At 48.6% G+C, this 17,135-nt stretch overlaps 1 protein-coding gene across 2 annotated transcripts in view; it reads right to left on the bottom strand.

The window, feature by feature from the left end:
• Positions 1 to 332: 332 nt before the first annotated feature.
• The window catches only part of LOC108921134 (SH3 and multiple ankyrin repeat domains protein 3-like), a 191,613-nt gene continuing 174,810 nt past the window's right edge, over positions 333 to 17,135 (bottom strand). Inside the window, exons 17-23 of one of the 2 annotated variants that reach the window (XM_029251632.1) lie at positions 16,088 to 16,223; positions 11,888 to 11,968; positions 11,358 to 11,381; positions 10,978 to 11,105; positions 10,732 to 10,837; positions 8,074 to 10,447; positions 333 to 1,806 (exon numbers count right to left, since the gene is read on the bottom strand). In XM_029251632.1, coding sequence (XP_029107465.1) covers positions 1,242 to 1,806; positions 8,074 to 10,447; positions 10,732 to 10,837; positions 10,978 to 11,105; positions 11,358 to 11,381; positions 11,888 to 11,968; positions 16,088 to 16,223 — 3,414 coding nt within the window. In that variant the 3' untranslated portion in view covers positions 333 to 1,241. The remainder of the gene's footprint in view (positions 1,807 to 8,073; positions 10,448 to 10,731; positions 10,838 to 10,977; positions 11,106 to 11,357; positions 11,382 to 11,887; positions 11,969 to 16,087; positions 16,224 to 17,135) is intronic. The other variant, XM_029251633.1, reaches the window with a different exon arrangement.

The following is a 17,135-nucleotide window of genomic DNA, read 5'->3' as shown; positions in this document are numbered from 1 at the left end:
TGCGCACACTTGTTGCCACTGTAGCGGCACATTGGATACCCTACTGTCATTCGGGGGCTTGGGAGGCACAGCGTGGCAGTTTTCTCGTACCCTCGAAGATGGAAGACCGGGTTTTCCAAAACTCAAACATATGACCAAGGCGGGAGTGAGTGAAACAACTCTCCATGTAAAAGGAAGGATCACCATAAAGAAAATTCATTTTAAACAGTGGATTTTATATAATACCATATATTATAGGTTTAGTAAAATTATAACAAAATTTTGTTTATATAATCTTGATTTTTATATATATATATATACTTTTTTCTTTTAAATATATATTATTATATATATAATTGGTAAAAACAGGAGTAAGTTATTGGTGGAAACAGATTTTGTTTACTGTCAAACCGCCAACTAGTGAAAAGACACAGTTTTTTTTTTATATTTCTTTCCCTTTTTAAGTTGTCATCTAAATACATGTCATATCTATGTAATTTTCCCTTTGGAAAATAATTGTTCCCAAAGCAACACCTTGATTATGAAAAAAGCCACTAGTGTTGGTTAAACATTCTCCTAATATAATAAATACCACAGTCATTGAAAGAATCTAATAAGAAACGTTCCGATGCAGCTGTCTGGTCTTACCCCGGAAATAATGTATCAATTAATGTAAATGCTGTATTAAAAAAGAAAATCTAAATTTGTGAGGCAGTTGAAATTCCCCCACCGTGGAAAAAGTCTTTTTTTTTCCCCAAGACTCTGTTCTTCATTGTGGATCTTTAAAAATATTCTGAAAGGCAACAGAATTTTCCCATCAAGGCTTTTTCTCTGCTGTAGCTCATGTCGGAAAATGAGGCCGGAAAGCCAGGAATGCTGGGATTGGTGTGATGGTGTGGATTTTTATGGTAAAGAGGGCGGAGCTGTTATTTCTCAGCTGGAGCGGAGGGTTCAAAAACGAGCACTCACAAACCGGACCTTCCATATAGAGTTCATGCAACATTCACTTTTTGCAGGTAGAACATCACTCCGAACAGACGGGTGGGCTGGCTTTGTGGGGGGTCGGAGCCTGGGTGAGTGGGGGGTAGACAGCTGGGTTTATTCTTCCATCTTCCAATCAGTGCAATGCAGTGAGAAAAGCATAAATATAATAACTGAAACTGTAAGTGAGAAGAAAGCAAAAGATCTGGGGGGGGGATAAAACCAAAAACAAAATAAAAAACAAAAAAAGATGACGAGAACTCAGTGGGGGCTGTGTGGGGTCAACTGTCCAGCAACTGCTTCAGCGCGCGCTCGATATTCATGCGGTGGCCCACCCGTGTCACCCCCAGCTCGGCAAAGTCATCCTTTGTGAGGGCGGGCAGGTGGGAGCCCTCGATCTCGTGGTCCTGGAAGCGCTCGCGATGCTCACCCAGATTGATGCTCTCCAGCCAGTCGCCCACGTCGTACTTGTTCCACAGATGCAGGGGTTTCTGGTGGAAGGGCCGTAAGGTGAGCAGCGGGGAGCCCAGAGTGGGCGAGGGCGCTGGCGACGGTGAGCGGCTGCGCGCGCTGGAGCTGCGCATCACGAAGCGCACCTCCTTGGGCTCGTGCGGGATGCTCAGGCTGGACGACTTGAGGATGGTGGGTGGGGTCGTGGGGGAGGTGGCCAGGCCGTAGCTCCGCCCCAGCCCCAAGGGGTCTGTCCTGTCAGGGGAGGAGGCGGAGCCTCTGCCTGGGCTGGGCGTCCGGCGGGTCACAGGGTACCGGCTGCCCGGTCGGATGGTGTAGGTGGTGCCGTAGCTCCTCTGAGAGATGGTGTGGAGCTCCCCTAAACTACTGAATAGTCTGGAAGAGGGGAGAGAGACACAGGGTGAGGGGGGGTTAGAGCACCACGTGGTCTCTGGAAGCTTTACAAAAAGCCTGAGGTGGGGCGAGCGAGCGAGCGAGCAGACGCTGTTGCAGGCTGGTTAGTAACACAATGGTGAGTCACACCGGGACTGTCACTGTTGCAGGACAAACCGCGCTAAACACACCAAGAGCCCTTTTGACCGGAACGGCGGAAGCAACAAAGCAAAATCCACATCGGAAAAGCAGACAGAGTTTCTCTCGGTGACTTTGTAAAGGTGAGAGGAAACCCGGGAGTGACTGGTGAGCACGAGGGTCCTTACTGCGTGTCACGGTCACACTAAAAGAGGTGAACGCCACATGTGGCCAATCAGAGACAGGAACAGAAGTGGACCTTCTTTGTCCAGGGCTCTGTCTTCCCCGCTGCTGGGCTCTGATATATGGACATGTAACTCTTCTGTACCGTGGAGCCCAGAGCAGAAACTGTCTTCGCCTTTGGGTCTTACCACAGGCTGAGGGACTGGTCCTATTCGGAGACCCCCCCGCCACCCATCGCCAGGCACCCTGCATGGTCCAACCTCAAACTTCGCCCACCAGTCGGTAGTGGTCAAAAGTTGCAAGACCCAGCTGACCTTCTTTGAGAGATCCTGGTCCTTTCACCTTTGTGGAACTTCATAGTGCCTCATGAGCACCTTGCTAAACACTAACTTTGTACCCTCGTGCTCTGTTTACCGTCATTAAGACAGTAAGCCCAGGACCTGCTGTGTACCGATTCAGTCAGTCTCTGTGCTGCAGTGACCCGGTTCTGTTCCGCTCTGTTCTCAGTTTTAAAGAAAAACTTCTTGTTTTGCATCACACAACCAAAATGACTCAGTGCTGGAATTATGGTATCACCTTGTTTACATTGCTTTATATTCATTTAAGTGGCACAGTGGTGCAGCAGGCAGTTCTACTGCCTTGCAGCTCTTGGGCTGTGCTTTCGGATCTGGTTTGAAATCGGGCTAAATCCTATGCCGAGTTTGCTAGCCCTCTCTTTGCTTGCGTGGGTTTCCACCGAAGATGCCCGCCATGCCCACCCGCATCCTCTCTGAGGGTGAAAGGCAAGCGGGTGGTCAGCAGAAGCAGACGCCTACCGGAGAGTACCTACCCTAGTCTCATACCAGATGCTTATTCTCTCACACAGTGACACGGTAAGTCCACTGAAACACCACGGTACAACACTGGACCTTTCTTGTCCACTGAGGATAAGTGGACAGCCCATAGTTATTGGATCAAGCAGTGTAAACTAAGGATACCGCAGTTTGGAGAAGGTACACACATTTTACATTCAATGACCTAATAAGGGGTACGCTTGCAAAGCTTGCAAAACATCTTGGAGACAGACACTTGTTCCGATTGATCCTTTTTCATGACAGCCCCTGTATCACAGGAAAGATGAGTGGACATGCATCGAGAGGGAAGCTCTTCAGTTATGTCCCTCTGTGTGAAAAGCAGGAATTCAAGGTAAACAAAAAAAGGGGGGAAGAAAGATGAGGACATCCCAGCCTTAATGTTTCAGGAATGGCTTTCGCGTGACACTCATTTAATCCTTTCCTCTTTGATCCTTTCTAATGAGTCACGTTCTCTTTGAGGAGATGGTTGGACCCAGACAGCGAGGATCCCTTGTCGAGTATTGTTCCTTGTGGAAAAAGTACATTCGTTCCACCTGCCTTGCAGCGCCTGTCCAGCACCGCTCCTGGGTAACTTCCTGCCTCTCTGAGCTGATCCTGCTTTGCAAAGCCACTTCCTGCAGCCTGAGGGCTGGGTTGGCCTTCGGGACGCGAGTTGCCGATGCAACGAAAACCAGTGCGGTTCAAGGGGATATGAACCCATAGGTGACATGAGCAGCAAAGGAGGACAGTGGCAGGTGGTGGCACTCATGATGAGGATAAGGACCAAGGAGCAGGAAGCACACAGAGATGGGGCTGCTGAGTGAAGGGGGCAGGGCTACCTGCTTGGGGCAGCGAGTGGAAGACAGTTGGGGGCGGGGGGGGGGGGATCACAGCGAGTGTGAACAGGAATGAGATGTCCATGCGCACTTACACATTTCTCCCACCCTCCTGGGGCCAGAGTCAGTTCTAGATAGAGCAGCGTGGGCATGCAGAGTGAGCAGAGAGAGAGAGGCAATGAGACTCAGCGTCAGTCCGTGGAACGAAAAAAAAAGCACATTCATATTCTGACGACAGAGAAAATGTAATAAAAACAAATGAGAATGCAAGTGTTCCAAGACTGGTGTCACATGTCAAAGAAATGCTTCTGTTTGGTATCAACAGGTCAATAAGCTGAATCCGAAATGGATTTTTATTTTACATTTATCATCACCTATTTATTCATCACTTTTTCTTTTTTGCTTCTGGAACATTTCAGAGCTGCGATTTCTCCTATTTGTGCTGTAAGGTTGGAAGGCATGTTTGATGTCGAGGAACAGGCGCATCCCTCAAGACAAAAGAACAGAAAGTGTGGTACGGATGACACATTTCGAGAGAGCTGTGCTAGGGATGAGCGCAGACACCATGCTGTGGAGGTAAATGGTGAGATTTGAGAGAAAACATGTTCAGAAAAAGGAGGATCTCGATGGTTAATTGGCTACAAAAGGGCAAGCAGGTGGTCAAAGGCAACTGGATGGGGCAGCAGATATGTGCAGATGACCACTGAGGCCACAGAAACTGTGAAAAGGCTTGCAGAATATACTGTAAATTAATGTAAACTTGTTGTGAGCGAATGAATGGTGACAAGGACCATGCTGAGGGAGGTGGGGACTGTTCAGAGAGACAGTCCAGGTCACACAAAGGACACGAGTGCTGCTAATGACTTGGATGGGAGGAACGCAGCGTCATGTTCCTATAAATCCAGTCCCCTTTAGGACCTAATTGGGTTCCTGAACTTCTGTCCCTTTTCAGCAGGACAGACAGACACCACTGGTATACGAAGAAGACAAACGTCAGTGTCTCTCGCACCCTTAAATTGCAGGTGACCTCAGCCAACTTCACTGTGACTCAAACACCCAGGATGGAACAAGCCCATTTTAAACTGAAAAAGTATGTGAGATGTGTACTGCTTGACTGTGTGTGTGAGTGAGAGATGCCATCCTGTGTTATGAGCACCTTCTCATCGCTGGACAAGGGATGTGCCTCTTGGACGGGACTGAGCCGTGAGGGCAACAGAGAGCAGAGGCTGGCGGACAGACGGCTTTTACTGCTCCGGCTTGGTGGAGAGACACAGGCTATGAGTCCGTCCATCAGCCGGTGTTCCACCTTACCACACACATATGCAGGCGCACAAATGGGCCAACAGTGTTCTCTGCAACCGCTACGCTAGAGCTCTATGTCCCACACAAATCGTTCCTCACAATCTCACCGTTACAGAAACTAAATAAAGCTTCAGCAGTTAAGGCGGTAATGGTGTGCCAAACGTTTATTACAGAAAATTGTTTCCATGGAAACAAACAGGATCAATGAAAACACTTGCTAATGGACAGAATGGAATAGAACACCTATACAGCCTGTTGTGGGTTCAGTTTCACTTGGTGACACTCATAGAAACAGTCTGGAATGAATGGCAGCTTCCCAGGACTCTTTGCACCTTTGTCAAATAGATGAAGGAGCCAGCAGGATGGGTATGAAGAAGCTGGACAGAGAAATGAGCTGAAGGTCCATGGAAGCAGATAAGCTTCTCCAAGCCCCTCGGTGACCGTATCTGCCCCTCACACCTGAGCGCTGAGGATTTCGGTGTAAGTTAAACCGGTGAATGCAGAGGAGATGCAGGCTACTGGCCACTAAGCACTACTGGAATCAAAGCAATGTGCGAGAGTTATGTTTCTGTGGAAACAGAAATACATCTAATACACACGATAACCAAAAATTTCAAAAACACTATAAAGAAATTAACTTCACAATGAACTGGTGTCGTGAAACGGCCAAAGCATTTATTCACAGCAAATCGCACCCGAGTCAAAATGTTTTAACTTTCTTTCACAACAACTCTTTCAGGCTTAGGAATATAGACATGTGCAGTGTTTGAATTTGACAAACAATTAAATTTGTTTTTTAAGACCTAGTAAGGAAAGGGGCGCAGCGAGTTTGACTGGGGCCTGCTCTGTGGCAGGTCTGGGGTTTGAGTCCTGCTTGGGGTGCCTTGCAGTGGACTGGCGTCCGGTCCAAGGTTGGTTCCTCACCCTCTAGCCTTGCGCCCTGTGTTGCTGGGTTAAGTTCCGGTTTGCTGCGACCCTACTCGGGACAAGCGGTTTTAGACATTGTGTGTGTGTGTGTGTGTGTGTGTGTGTGTGTGTGTGTGAAAACCTAGTAAGGTGCTCCCCATTTTGATGAGCCGTGTCAAGAGGAAATTGCTGATATCTAGCGAAAAAGATGATGCCTTAAGATGTGAGAACAGGGTGTTAATGTTCTATAAGGATGAAGAGGATGCAGATAAAGCAACAATTGGCTTCACAACAGTCATCATGTTAAAAAAGAGAGTTCATTGTTTTTATTTTTTTTAAAAAAAAAAGATTAGTTGACAGACTTATTAAAAAATGAGTTAATGTTTACCCTAGGAGCTAAAACCTAAGGGTTACTTTCTTCGTTTTCCTTGTCACATCTGTAGGAATACAAAGGTATTCATTGTATTTTCAGAGAAGAGGAAGCAAACATTGATGGCAGTTTTTGCCAGACACTAAAACATCTGCCAACGGTTTTAACTGTTAACTGAAAAGCAGATTCCTCTCTGCCTGTTCTGAAATATATCTAGATATGTAATCTTCTGGCCACCTCTTCCAGCTCTACTGGATGCTTGACTCATTGCTCACACCACCTGTCAACTATGCAGTTCATAAGTAGATATGAGGAAAACCACAACAGACAGAAGCTATGGCAGATGTGTACAATGTGTAAAAAAGACGACCAAAAGCAGGGTTTGGCTCAAGTGTCTCGAAAGCTGCTGTGATGACTGTGAACCAACTAAATGTGATGCACTCAGCTACAAGTCTTTACTTACCACTGATGCTGACCGCATTGAAGGTTTTGCCATGTTTCTAAACTTTTGTCACAAAACAAACAAATCATAAGTTAGCAGTCCAACAGCTGGAACCAAGGAGCTGTCCTGTAAGTAGTGAGCAGGATCATTTCAATAGCAGCTGCTGGTAAATGTTCAGTTCCATGGTGCGTCAACGTGGGATTGCTGCCTGAAATACATCCTAGACTGATGGCCTTTGAAGAAGGTGGTCATTCATATTTTTCACTTTTCTCAAAGTTCACGGCTCCTGGTGTTTATCAAGGCTCCTGTCCTGTAACAGCCTGGCAGGGTTCCCTTATTTATTAACCCTCCAAGAAATGGAGAAAGCTGAAACTTATTTTTGCTATTGCCAGTGTCACAGTCTAGAACAGTGGATAGAGGAGTGTCTGCTAGAGACTGGGGAAAGAAATACTGAAATATTGCGTGCAGATATACCTAAATGTGCTTCTGTGTTCACTGGTAATATTAAAAATTGGTCTATGATGTTACATTTATTCATTTAGCTGACGCTTTCGTCCAAGGCAGCTGACAACGTCAAGCTAAATACAACTATTTACCTTCTTATACAGCCAGAGCAATTTAGGGTAAGTACTTATCTCAAGGAAACTAAAACAGCAATCGAGTTTCAAACCTGCAACTTTCTATTCCAAAGGAAGCAGGTCAAAACATTATGAGAGGGAGTTACGAATTTGGAGTTATTTAGAGTGACTGTACCTTTATTAAATGTGGGAGTATTCAGCAACTTAAAATGACACTTAAGACTGTGACGTTTTCAGCAAATGCTTATTACACTATACCCGCAAGCCCTTCATTGCAGGGGTCCTGAAGTCTGGTCATTAGGGGCCCAGTGCATTTTCTTTCATAGCTTTATTCTTGATATGTCATTATTGTTCATATTTTTTGTTGAAGCTTTCAGCTAAAGCAAATTATACTTTTTCCTGTTTTAGAGCTGCTCAAACATACTACACTGAAGCCTCTCCTCAGACTGAGTTACAAGTCTTGAAGACATGTCCTGACCCACTGGACTACTTGAGAGGAAGTAACCTGAGAAGGTATTTATCCTCTTTGTATACGAGTTTCTGGCTTTTTAAACACCCTCATAAACACCTCAAGGGTTTGGAAACTGCTTTCAAAAGCTGGTCACATACTGTACTTCATCCAATCACAGCAAGTGGACTCACATATGGTAAGTGGAATTGCCCCAAATGGTGATCATCTTACCTGGCTCCAGCCACAGGGGACTTTCTTCCAGGGTCAAGAACTCCCATTGGCTCCTCCCCCAGTGAACGCGATTCCTGCTGGAGCCTGGAGCTCAGGTCACTGATCACAGTGGGCTTGCCATCCTCAGAGCCAGGCAGCAGCCGCGTCTCCACGGGATCCCCCCAAAGCTTGGACCTTCTCTGGAAGAGGTAGCGGGGTCGGCCAGTGCCGGCGGCCGCAGCCAGCGCAGCCGCATGTTGCTGGGAGAGGAGCTCGCTATCCGAGGACTGCTTCAATAGAGGGTCCCTGAAGGTCACCGGCCCCTTACTGAGCTGGGACTTGAGTTTTGGCTTTGGAGGCACTGGCGGCTTGTCGAGTATAAAAGTCTGCCCGTCGGCATAGGAGGTGTAGGTGTCGGTGGGCTCACCGCTCTCTGACGACAAGGTGGACATGCTGGAGACAGTGGATATGGTGCTCGTGGTCTCCAGGTGGTGGTCGCTGGAGCTGCGTGTGTCCACCTCCTCCACTCCAGAGTCGGCTGCAGACTCGGGCACCAGGTGGGCATCGGAAGGCTTCCCTGAGGGTGTTCCACCAGCAGGAAGGTGTGCTGCTGCTGTTGCTGTTGCTGCTGCTGCTGTTGCTGCTTGGGTTGAGGCGGAAGGTGTAGCCGGTTTGGCCAATGGTGGTGCAGCTGCATCGGCTGCCTTCGGCAACAGGCCGTTGGCAAACTCGTCTGGTGGCGGCACCACCCCGATCTTTCGGAGTTCTTCTCGGGTCTCCTCGTCACTGGAGGACAGCAAGGCAGGTGGGAGAGTGACAGTATAAGGCTCCACATCTTCCTCAGAGCTACCCTGAGCCAGCGTCTTCTCACCTGATGGGGCGGCTGGCTGCTGGGCGGTCGTGGCTTCTGGGCTTGATGGTTGCTTTATTTCAGCTAAGGTAGGCTCAGAAGGCTCAGTTATTGCCCCTTTGGGTGATACCGATGACTCCTCCAACTCAAGCCCCAGTGACTGCCCATTGCTTGTTGCATGAACCATAATGAGACCAGCAGTCTTTTGCTGGGAAGTGTCCATTATGCTGATGAGCATGCTCTTTTTGTCCTCCTGCTTCCTCTCCTCTGTCTTATCTGTTCTTTTTACAATTTCCTTGCGAAGCATGTTTGGGGTCCCCCATTGGTCTCTGGAGGGAACTCCTGTGTCTGGTGTTGTTTCATAAACTTCTTTTACTCCAGGAGAGTAAGGTGGGGACATAAAGCCACCCTCCGCCTCCGATCGTTCTGCCTCTTTGGTCTGGATATCGACAAACAAAGGCCCCGGTTTTTCATGTTTAGTCCTTGGCTCTGGGCTGCTGGCAGGCGACTGGCTCTGGGATGTGAGAGCCCGCTCCCTTGCGGCCAGCGCAAGTGCCAGAGGGGAGTTTGGGTCCAGGGGCTTCCCAGTTAGAGGGTGAATGAAGGTAGTCCCACTCTGAGAGGGCCGCAAGACAAGGGCAGGGGGAGGCAGCTGGCTGAGCTCCCTACTGAGCAGCCGCTCATCGACAGACCGAGATTGTGTCAGAGACGGCTGCTCTGGCGCGGTGGCGCTACTTTCAACTGTGCCTACAGACAGGAAGACTGTGGATTTCCTCCGTTCCTCCAGCCGTTTTTCACGGTCCTTCACAGCTCCAGCGATAGCTGCAGCAAAGGGACCTTTTGCAGACTGCCCTTCCCCAGGGGTCCGAGCTCTTTCCAGTAGGAGCTGCTGCTGGTAGTAATCAGCCCTGCTCGTGTGGGGGACTCGGCCCGAGGGGGAGTGCTCCCGGGAGTGGGCAGAGGCTAATGCTAAGGATGCCCTCTCTTGTGCATCCTCAACCTGCAGCTGTTTGACTAAAGGGCTTTTCTTACGCTGGGGCTTGGTGGGTGTGTACAGCCCTATGCTAAACTGGCCAACGTTGGCATAAGGGTTATCGATCACCCTCCCTTTCCTCTTGACCTTTTCGGGAGGGGTGGGGGAAGGCCCGGGCCGGGGGATGTGAGTGGGCTCAACAGGCAGATGGGAGGAGTCCTGGAGGATGATCATGGAGCGGGCCTTCTTTTGGCGTTCTGCATGGGCTGAGGATCGGGGAGAGTCGTACATCTCAGCTGCAGTGACCATTTGCGATAAACCGTGGATCCTAGCCTCGGAGCCTGGTTTAAAGCTGGAGCGACTTTGATCGTGTGTTCGTCCTGGGGGAGGGGGAGGGCAGAAGGCAGGCGGTGGACCAGTATCAAGGTAGTAAGGAGATGGTGGAGGTGGGGGGGCAGTCTGGGGAGGGGGAGGGATAATCCGACTTTCTCTGAGGCTGTCTGTCATTGACGAACTCCTTGGAAAGCGGTGCTCATTAAGCAAAGCTGATATCCGGTCCTCTTCAGTTGCTCCTATTGATTGATACAAGAGATGCCAATGAGATGAAAATGAAATTAAGATTTACCCATTCAGTGCACTGCAACCCATGTGGGCTTCTTGATAAAGTGCACTTGAAGAGGTCTTCTATCTAATGTAGTAATCAGGTCTATTAAGCTTTTACACATCTCCCAACAGCACAACTGAACTGGGATTTATTGTCGCACTGATTAATATTCATTTTATGCAACAATGAGAATATATGACAACAACACACGACTGCGGCAAAAAAGGTAACAGACAACCGCAATCTCCTCACCAAAAGACTTGGTCCTGGACATTCCTCTTGGCAACGGAATGTGGGCTTTGTCCATTGCTGGGTGAAGCCCACCATGTATAGCCATTCCCTGACGCTCAAATAGAGACTACATTAAAGATGAACACACAAAAAAAACAGTCAATCATTTAAAAATGATCATCTCTGTCTGTAAGGACGAAACACAGCAGGGCAACACAAGGTGATGCAGAGTGACACTTGATGATGTAGCATAGCTCAATGACGCACACTGATCTCTGCTGGTGTGATTCTCCTGCTTGTCGGCCGCTGCTTCACAGTGGCAGCCCTGTAGTCAGCCTCAGCCACGGGGGGTCGCAGCACGGGCTCCTGGGCGGCCAGCATCTCGTCCAGTCTTTCTGCACGCATTGAGAAAGAAGACATTCCCTGAATGCTGTTTGCACCCTGACAGTGTCACCAACTTTCAGAATCTCTGACAAATCAGTCACTGACAAAAGCAAGCTTTCTGACAGCAAACACCACGTAGTCTGAGTGTGTACTTCCATCTCATCGAATCATCTAAGCACCGTTTTTAATTGATAAATTTGAAATAATGGAACGCAGCAGCCGTAGAGCACTGGTGACGATTCAAACATGCTGCTACAACTCACCCCCTCTTCTCCTCCTTGCGGATGCTTGTGTGGAATAAAAGGAGTGGGGAAACATCTTTGGTCACAATTTCAGAGCATGAGAAATGTGTCACATGGTTAAATTGTTGTAAGTTTAACAGAGCACCTACCTGGATTACCATGAGCATCAAGCAAAGTTAACCCAGAATCTCGGCACCGAACATCTCTCCTTCACTGTATTTTGTCATTCATTCTCCTACCACTAATCGTAAGGTTGAAGATGAGTCCTTGTAAAAAGGAAGGCGTAGTTTATCAAGTTTGGTAGAGTTGCCCTCCAATACCTTTAATGACTTCAAACACTGAAACGCACACTTTCCCTTGTCTCTGCATGAGGCTTTTCAGTGGTGACTCAACTGCGACCCTAATTCTTCGTTCTTCGACGATTGATTCATGATGGAGTTGGTGACTTTTTTAAGCTCCTATAGCAAGCTCACCCAGGTCGATAAGACATTAGGTGTACGAGAAAACGGGAACGTGGTTCCTCTGAAAGAGTAAAGGAAGCAAGGACTCACCCAGCTCCTCCAGCTCGGCTGTCATGGATTTGGAGCGCAGCGTCAGTGTGGTACTGGGCGCCCTCTTGGGGGGTGGCGGGGCTGCAAGAAAGAACAGTGGTGAGGGCACTTTGGACCTGTGAGCCAAGATCCGACGGATGCTGCCCACGTGGAGATGCCACCTCTTCGGGGCGGCTTTGGTTTCGTTGGAGTCAGGCGACTTGGACGCCTCACACTGGTGCAGCACCTCCTTAAGGCAGAGGCCAGATGCAAACTTCTCCATGGCTCTCGGGTGGCACAGCTGTGTTGCCACACTTTACTGCACAGCACTCACAGTGGTAACGTGGCGAACGTGAGGCAGAGAAAAAGATGAGCTCTATCTTGTTCGGCCATACGTGCCATCAAAATAAGTCAAGACATTCACTGTCAGCCACTTTCACACTCCTCCCATGTGTTCTGAGTAGAAAGCTCAAGACTGTGGTGGCCACAGGGTTTTGAAACCTGCCCATTGAGAAAGCGCTCACTGTCCCACTGAGAGTCAGCCTTGATGCTCAGGGCGCCACAAGCCAAGCAACATGCTTTGAGTCCGGCTCAGGAAAAATGCTTCCTTTCTGCTCCACATTTCTGCTCTGATTTTTGTTTCTCACAGCTGGGATCTCAAGTCACTGACTGGGAGTGTTTTCGCTGTGGAACGCTAATATGGCAGGACAGCTATGGTTCTGCTACAGACTGTCACCACTGAGCTACTGGCGCAGAACACAGTTACGAGAAATTGACAATGTATCAGATATATACATATAAACGGGATGCAGGAAAACCTGAGCAGAGACAGAGGGAGCGAATGAAAAATGAAGAGTGATTGGAGCCGAGTCCTTCTGCAAGGCTGCGTTCAAACGTTTCAAGCCGTAACCATGGCAATTGTAGCAGGAAGTGAGGCTGTGCCGCAAAAGCTCTACCAGTGATGTGAAGCATCTCGTTCCATGAGCTGAGAGGTGGGTGGACCACCACAGAGACACAGAATGCGTGCGTGTGTGTGTGTGTGTGTGTGTGTGTGTGTGTGTGTGTGCGCACGCGTGCAGGGGGAGGGCACACACAATTCATGCACATGCTGCTCTCTGGAGTTTGCACAAGTAGAACTGCTTGCAGTATTAAAGGTGCCGCTGCTAACAACGGAAAAATGATCACTCTGTGGAGATGGTGGCACTCAAGCCCAGCAAAGCTGGTATCATTGATTTTGTGAAAAGCTGTTTTCTTGCACATGCATCACGCAAGCAAACAAGACCCGTCAATCAAGCTGCATGACAAAGTGTAGCGCATAGGTTTCAGTTTCTGTGCCTGGTATACGAAAACACCCTGAGCTCCTGGTCTGCTACAGGAGTCCCATGGTGTGACTTTGGCAGCACTGCGCAGGAGCGACACCAAATCAGCACAGACGCTCATTAATAACGGCCTGTTCTGAAAGGACGGCCGCAAATATCCATATTTCCGTCCTACGAGTCACCAGTCGCTGCGCTGGAACCCAAAGAAAAGCGAGGTGCAGACAGATGGACAACTCACATCTCTATTAACAACTTATATTTGTAAACGGTACCTCAAGATTTTCACGTGATCTTCCTTTTATGGCCACACCGCCTTCCTCAAAATTCTTGGGAGGCTTTCATGTCCAGAAATTATTCGGTAGGTATGCGTTATCCGTGCCTTTCTTCAGCTGAACACTCCCATCCAGTCCAAGCTGAAGGGAATGAATCCAAACTGTGATCGGATGGGAAGCGGTACACTCCTCGGTTTGCCAATGTGATCTTCACGAGTCAAAAAGCAGTGACAGTTCCGTCCACCGCTGCTTTCTCCTCATGGCTGCTGTCTCCCATTATCAGTTGTCTTCAATGCTCACGGTACTCAGCGGGTCCTGGGAACCCAAACTATTGAGTCCACCAGAAATCTACTCCATGGAGAGGAGCTGTTGTGAAGAGGACCACGCCATAGCGACCCCCACCCACCCATTCAAGCTCCAGACTGAATTCAGATGAGCTTCCGCCCAGTTTAACAAATTAATATTCCGCCCACAAAGCTGTGCCGACTCTCAACAGTTTCCTTCATTTCTTCGAAGCTTAACGTAAACTTCTCTCTTCCACCCCCTCGCTCAGCCTTGTGGGTATTTCAGTTGATGTTATTTTGCTGCTCCTTTTGTGTATTTGGATTGAAATATTTATAAGCAAAGACAAAAAACTGAAATAGTCAGTGTGACAGGTGAGCTCACCTCCCGGCAAACGCTGTCTTAGTTGCATTTCGCCGCAGTGTGATCAAATCAGAAGGAGCTCAGTGAGTGTCATGGGACTAGAACTGATGAATGCAATGGGGCTGGAACTAGTGAGTGCCATGGAAGTGGAACTAGTGAGTGCCATGGGATTGGAACTATTGAGTGCCATGGGATTGGAACTAGTGAGTTTTCAAATGTGTCTGTTTATGATCATAAAGCTTGTTTGCTACACAACAGGCAAGTGTGTGTCTCTTCTAAAGACGCTTAAACCTCATGAGCCAAACACAAGACTGATGGATAAACAAGCGTATGGATACTTCACTAGATGTTTACAGTTATCAGCTGTTTACTTGAGCTCACAAGACTTGACAAGGCTGAGGTTGCGTAAGCAACGTGTGCAGCAAAATTCTTCACATGTCCTATGAGCCCAGGACACAAGGATGGTCTTGGGTACACCACGGATGGGACCCTGGCCCATCGCAGCACGGCACCTTCGAACCTGCGCCCGAAGTGCCCGGCTTCTGTGAGACGGCGGTGGTACAATTATGCTATTGCAATTATTATTCAAAGACAATATCACTCAAAGTCCTTGCTTGTTTGTCTCAATTACAAGTTCATCTCCATACACCAACCTTAGACAAAACCTTCGGCTGTATATGATCATATCGGTGTGTCATTACATCAGATATGAAGGAATTGCAAGTGTGAAACATTTGTTTAAAAAAAATCTGGTACCACCATGCTATACAGTAAATCCACCTGAAGCCCAACTCAGAGAAAAGGATATTTCCCATCTCGTGTCTTTTGTCTCATGTGCCCGCAGGTGAAAACTGAATGGCTTCTCAATATTCGTGCCTGTGTGGTCATCATGTTACCAGAGTGTAGCCCCGTACGGCGAAGTGGCTGGGGGTGTGGAGTCAGAGAGCCCCAGGGCTTCAGTGACACAGTGTGCAGAGGTGCAGTCAACACGGCTTGATTCTGTGCCAGAGGGACACTGGCAAAGGGAGGCAATCGGTGTGAACCGAAATCACTGCTGCCATCATGTTTCCAAAGAGCAGCTGTCAGACGATTCAGTCTACGCAGCGACACCACAGACCGCTCCTCCAGCTGCCAAAACGCCAGCGTCAGAAGGTACTTTTTCATGATGGCACCACACATAGAGAATAATGTGTAAAAGCTGCCAGCGACATCTGCTGCTGGAGGGAGAATGAAGAAGTCAAACCACAGGGCTGACAGGAGTACAAAGTATTTGCACGTAGTGTCATTTTTTTTTTTTAAATCAAAAATAGCTCAGGAAGACGTCAGCGTCGATTCCAAAATCACACTGGAAACAGAGTAACAACGGTAGCACGCAGGAGGTCACACACAGGCCGTCCCTTCCCGCTGATTACACACTGTGCCCAAAGTGCCCGCCACTCAATACCCACTGGTACCAGACGCCACTAAAGACTGAGTCAGGCTGTCAATGTGCACAATGAAGGATAATTACTAAATTAATTTTAATGTAGCTGAACTAAAAATGTATTATTTTAAACAATGATGACGCTGCTTGAACAGGATGGCACAGGTGACATGAATCATTTGGAGCGGTGGAGTCCGAGGTACGACTTGCCATTTCACGTTATGTAAATTAATATACACCACACCTATCTACCATAAATATGAGGAAGTGTGTCAAGTCACATTATGACAGTTACAGTGACACACACACACACACACACACACACACACACACACACACACGCACAGAGGCTGCTGTGGTTGAAAGGGCGAGAGAACAGAGAGCGGACAGCAGGCCTGCTGCCCCCAGCCGGGGCTATTAGTCCATATACTGCACTGATATGCACTACGCAAAATACAAATTTAAAGTTAAGGATGAAGCCGTGCACTGTTTCGGCTCGACGTGCTGCACGAGTTCAGGGTGCCTTTTATTCCACGGGAAAATCCATGACCGGAACCCTTACCTTTCTTCCGGACGACCTCCTCTGACTCGGGCTTGCGGGTGACGGAGACGACCTTCATAAGGAGATGATTGCCCCCCTGGCGGATGAGGGAGACCACCTGCTTGTGCCCCACCTTCACCACGTTCACCCCATTCACCTGTGGGAAATGAGGGGACGGTGTTTTTAGTGTTGGCCTGAGGCAGCGCATGGGCATTCTCCTGGGCGACTCTGGACTTCAGGTCAAGAGAGTTAGAAAGAGATATTGGGGCAAAAGTGATGCTGCCGCAGAGTGTGTGTGTGTGTGTGTGTGTGTCAAAAATTAATCCCAATAAACAAACTGTTCTCCTGCATCCCTATGTGAAATGACATGAAATCCTACAATTCTTGGGAGACCAGGTGGCAATGAGGTGACACCTCAGTCTTCGGACGTCACGGCCAAGACATGCGGGGTGTGGAGCAGATTGGACGATTGTACAAGATTGTAGTGTAGAGCAGCAGCGCTCTCTGCGACAGGATCCCCACAGCATCGGAGCACGGTGCCCTGGGGGCGGGAAGGGAGGGAAGGGTGCAGGTGTCCCGCTGCACTCTGATCGGCGCTGGTGATGCCGCTTGTTTTCAAGCCCCCCGCCTCTCCGCCATCCTGGGACAAGGGGCCTCATTGGCTGGGCCCCGCTGGCCTCCTGTGGGTCTAATGGACCCATTGCATTCGCCCCCGCTCCGCTTCGTTGTGTTTGTCTCTGTCAAGCTGGAACACGACTGGTGTGACAGGTTGAAGAAATGCAGGCCGTGTGGCGGATTGTGTTCTTAACTGTCCGCACCCAAAAAACAGCCCCTTGACTACTTTGGACTCACATGATCCAGGTCTAAGTCCCACCACCTGGTGTAATACCCTTGAGCAATGTACCTACTCTAAACTGATGTGGGAACAACTGGGTAAATAACAGTATGTTGCTTTGAAGAAATGCATCAACTGAAGGAATAACTGCAAACGTTTGTACCTCCAGTGCTCTATGATTTGAGACTTTCCAGTCAAACCAGGGAACTAAATGTCGCTCAGTTCTCATGCAAA

This window comes from Scleropages formosus, chromosome 5 (assembly GCF_900964775.1).
Source record: "Scleropages formosus chromosome 5, fSclFor1.1, whole genome shotgun sequence".
Lineage (NCBI taxonomy): Eukaryota > Metazoa > Chordata > Actinopteri > Osteoglossiformes > Osteoglossidae > Scleropages > Scleropages formosus.
This window is presented reverse-complemented; position numbering and strand designations above follow the sequence as displayed.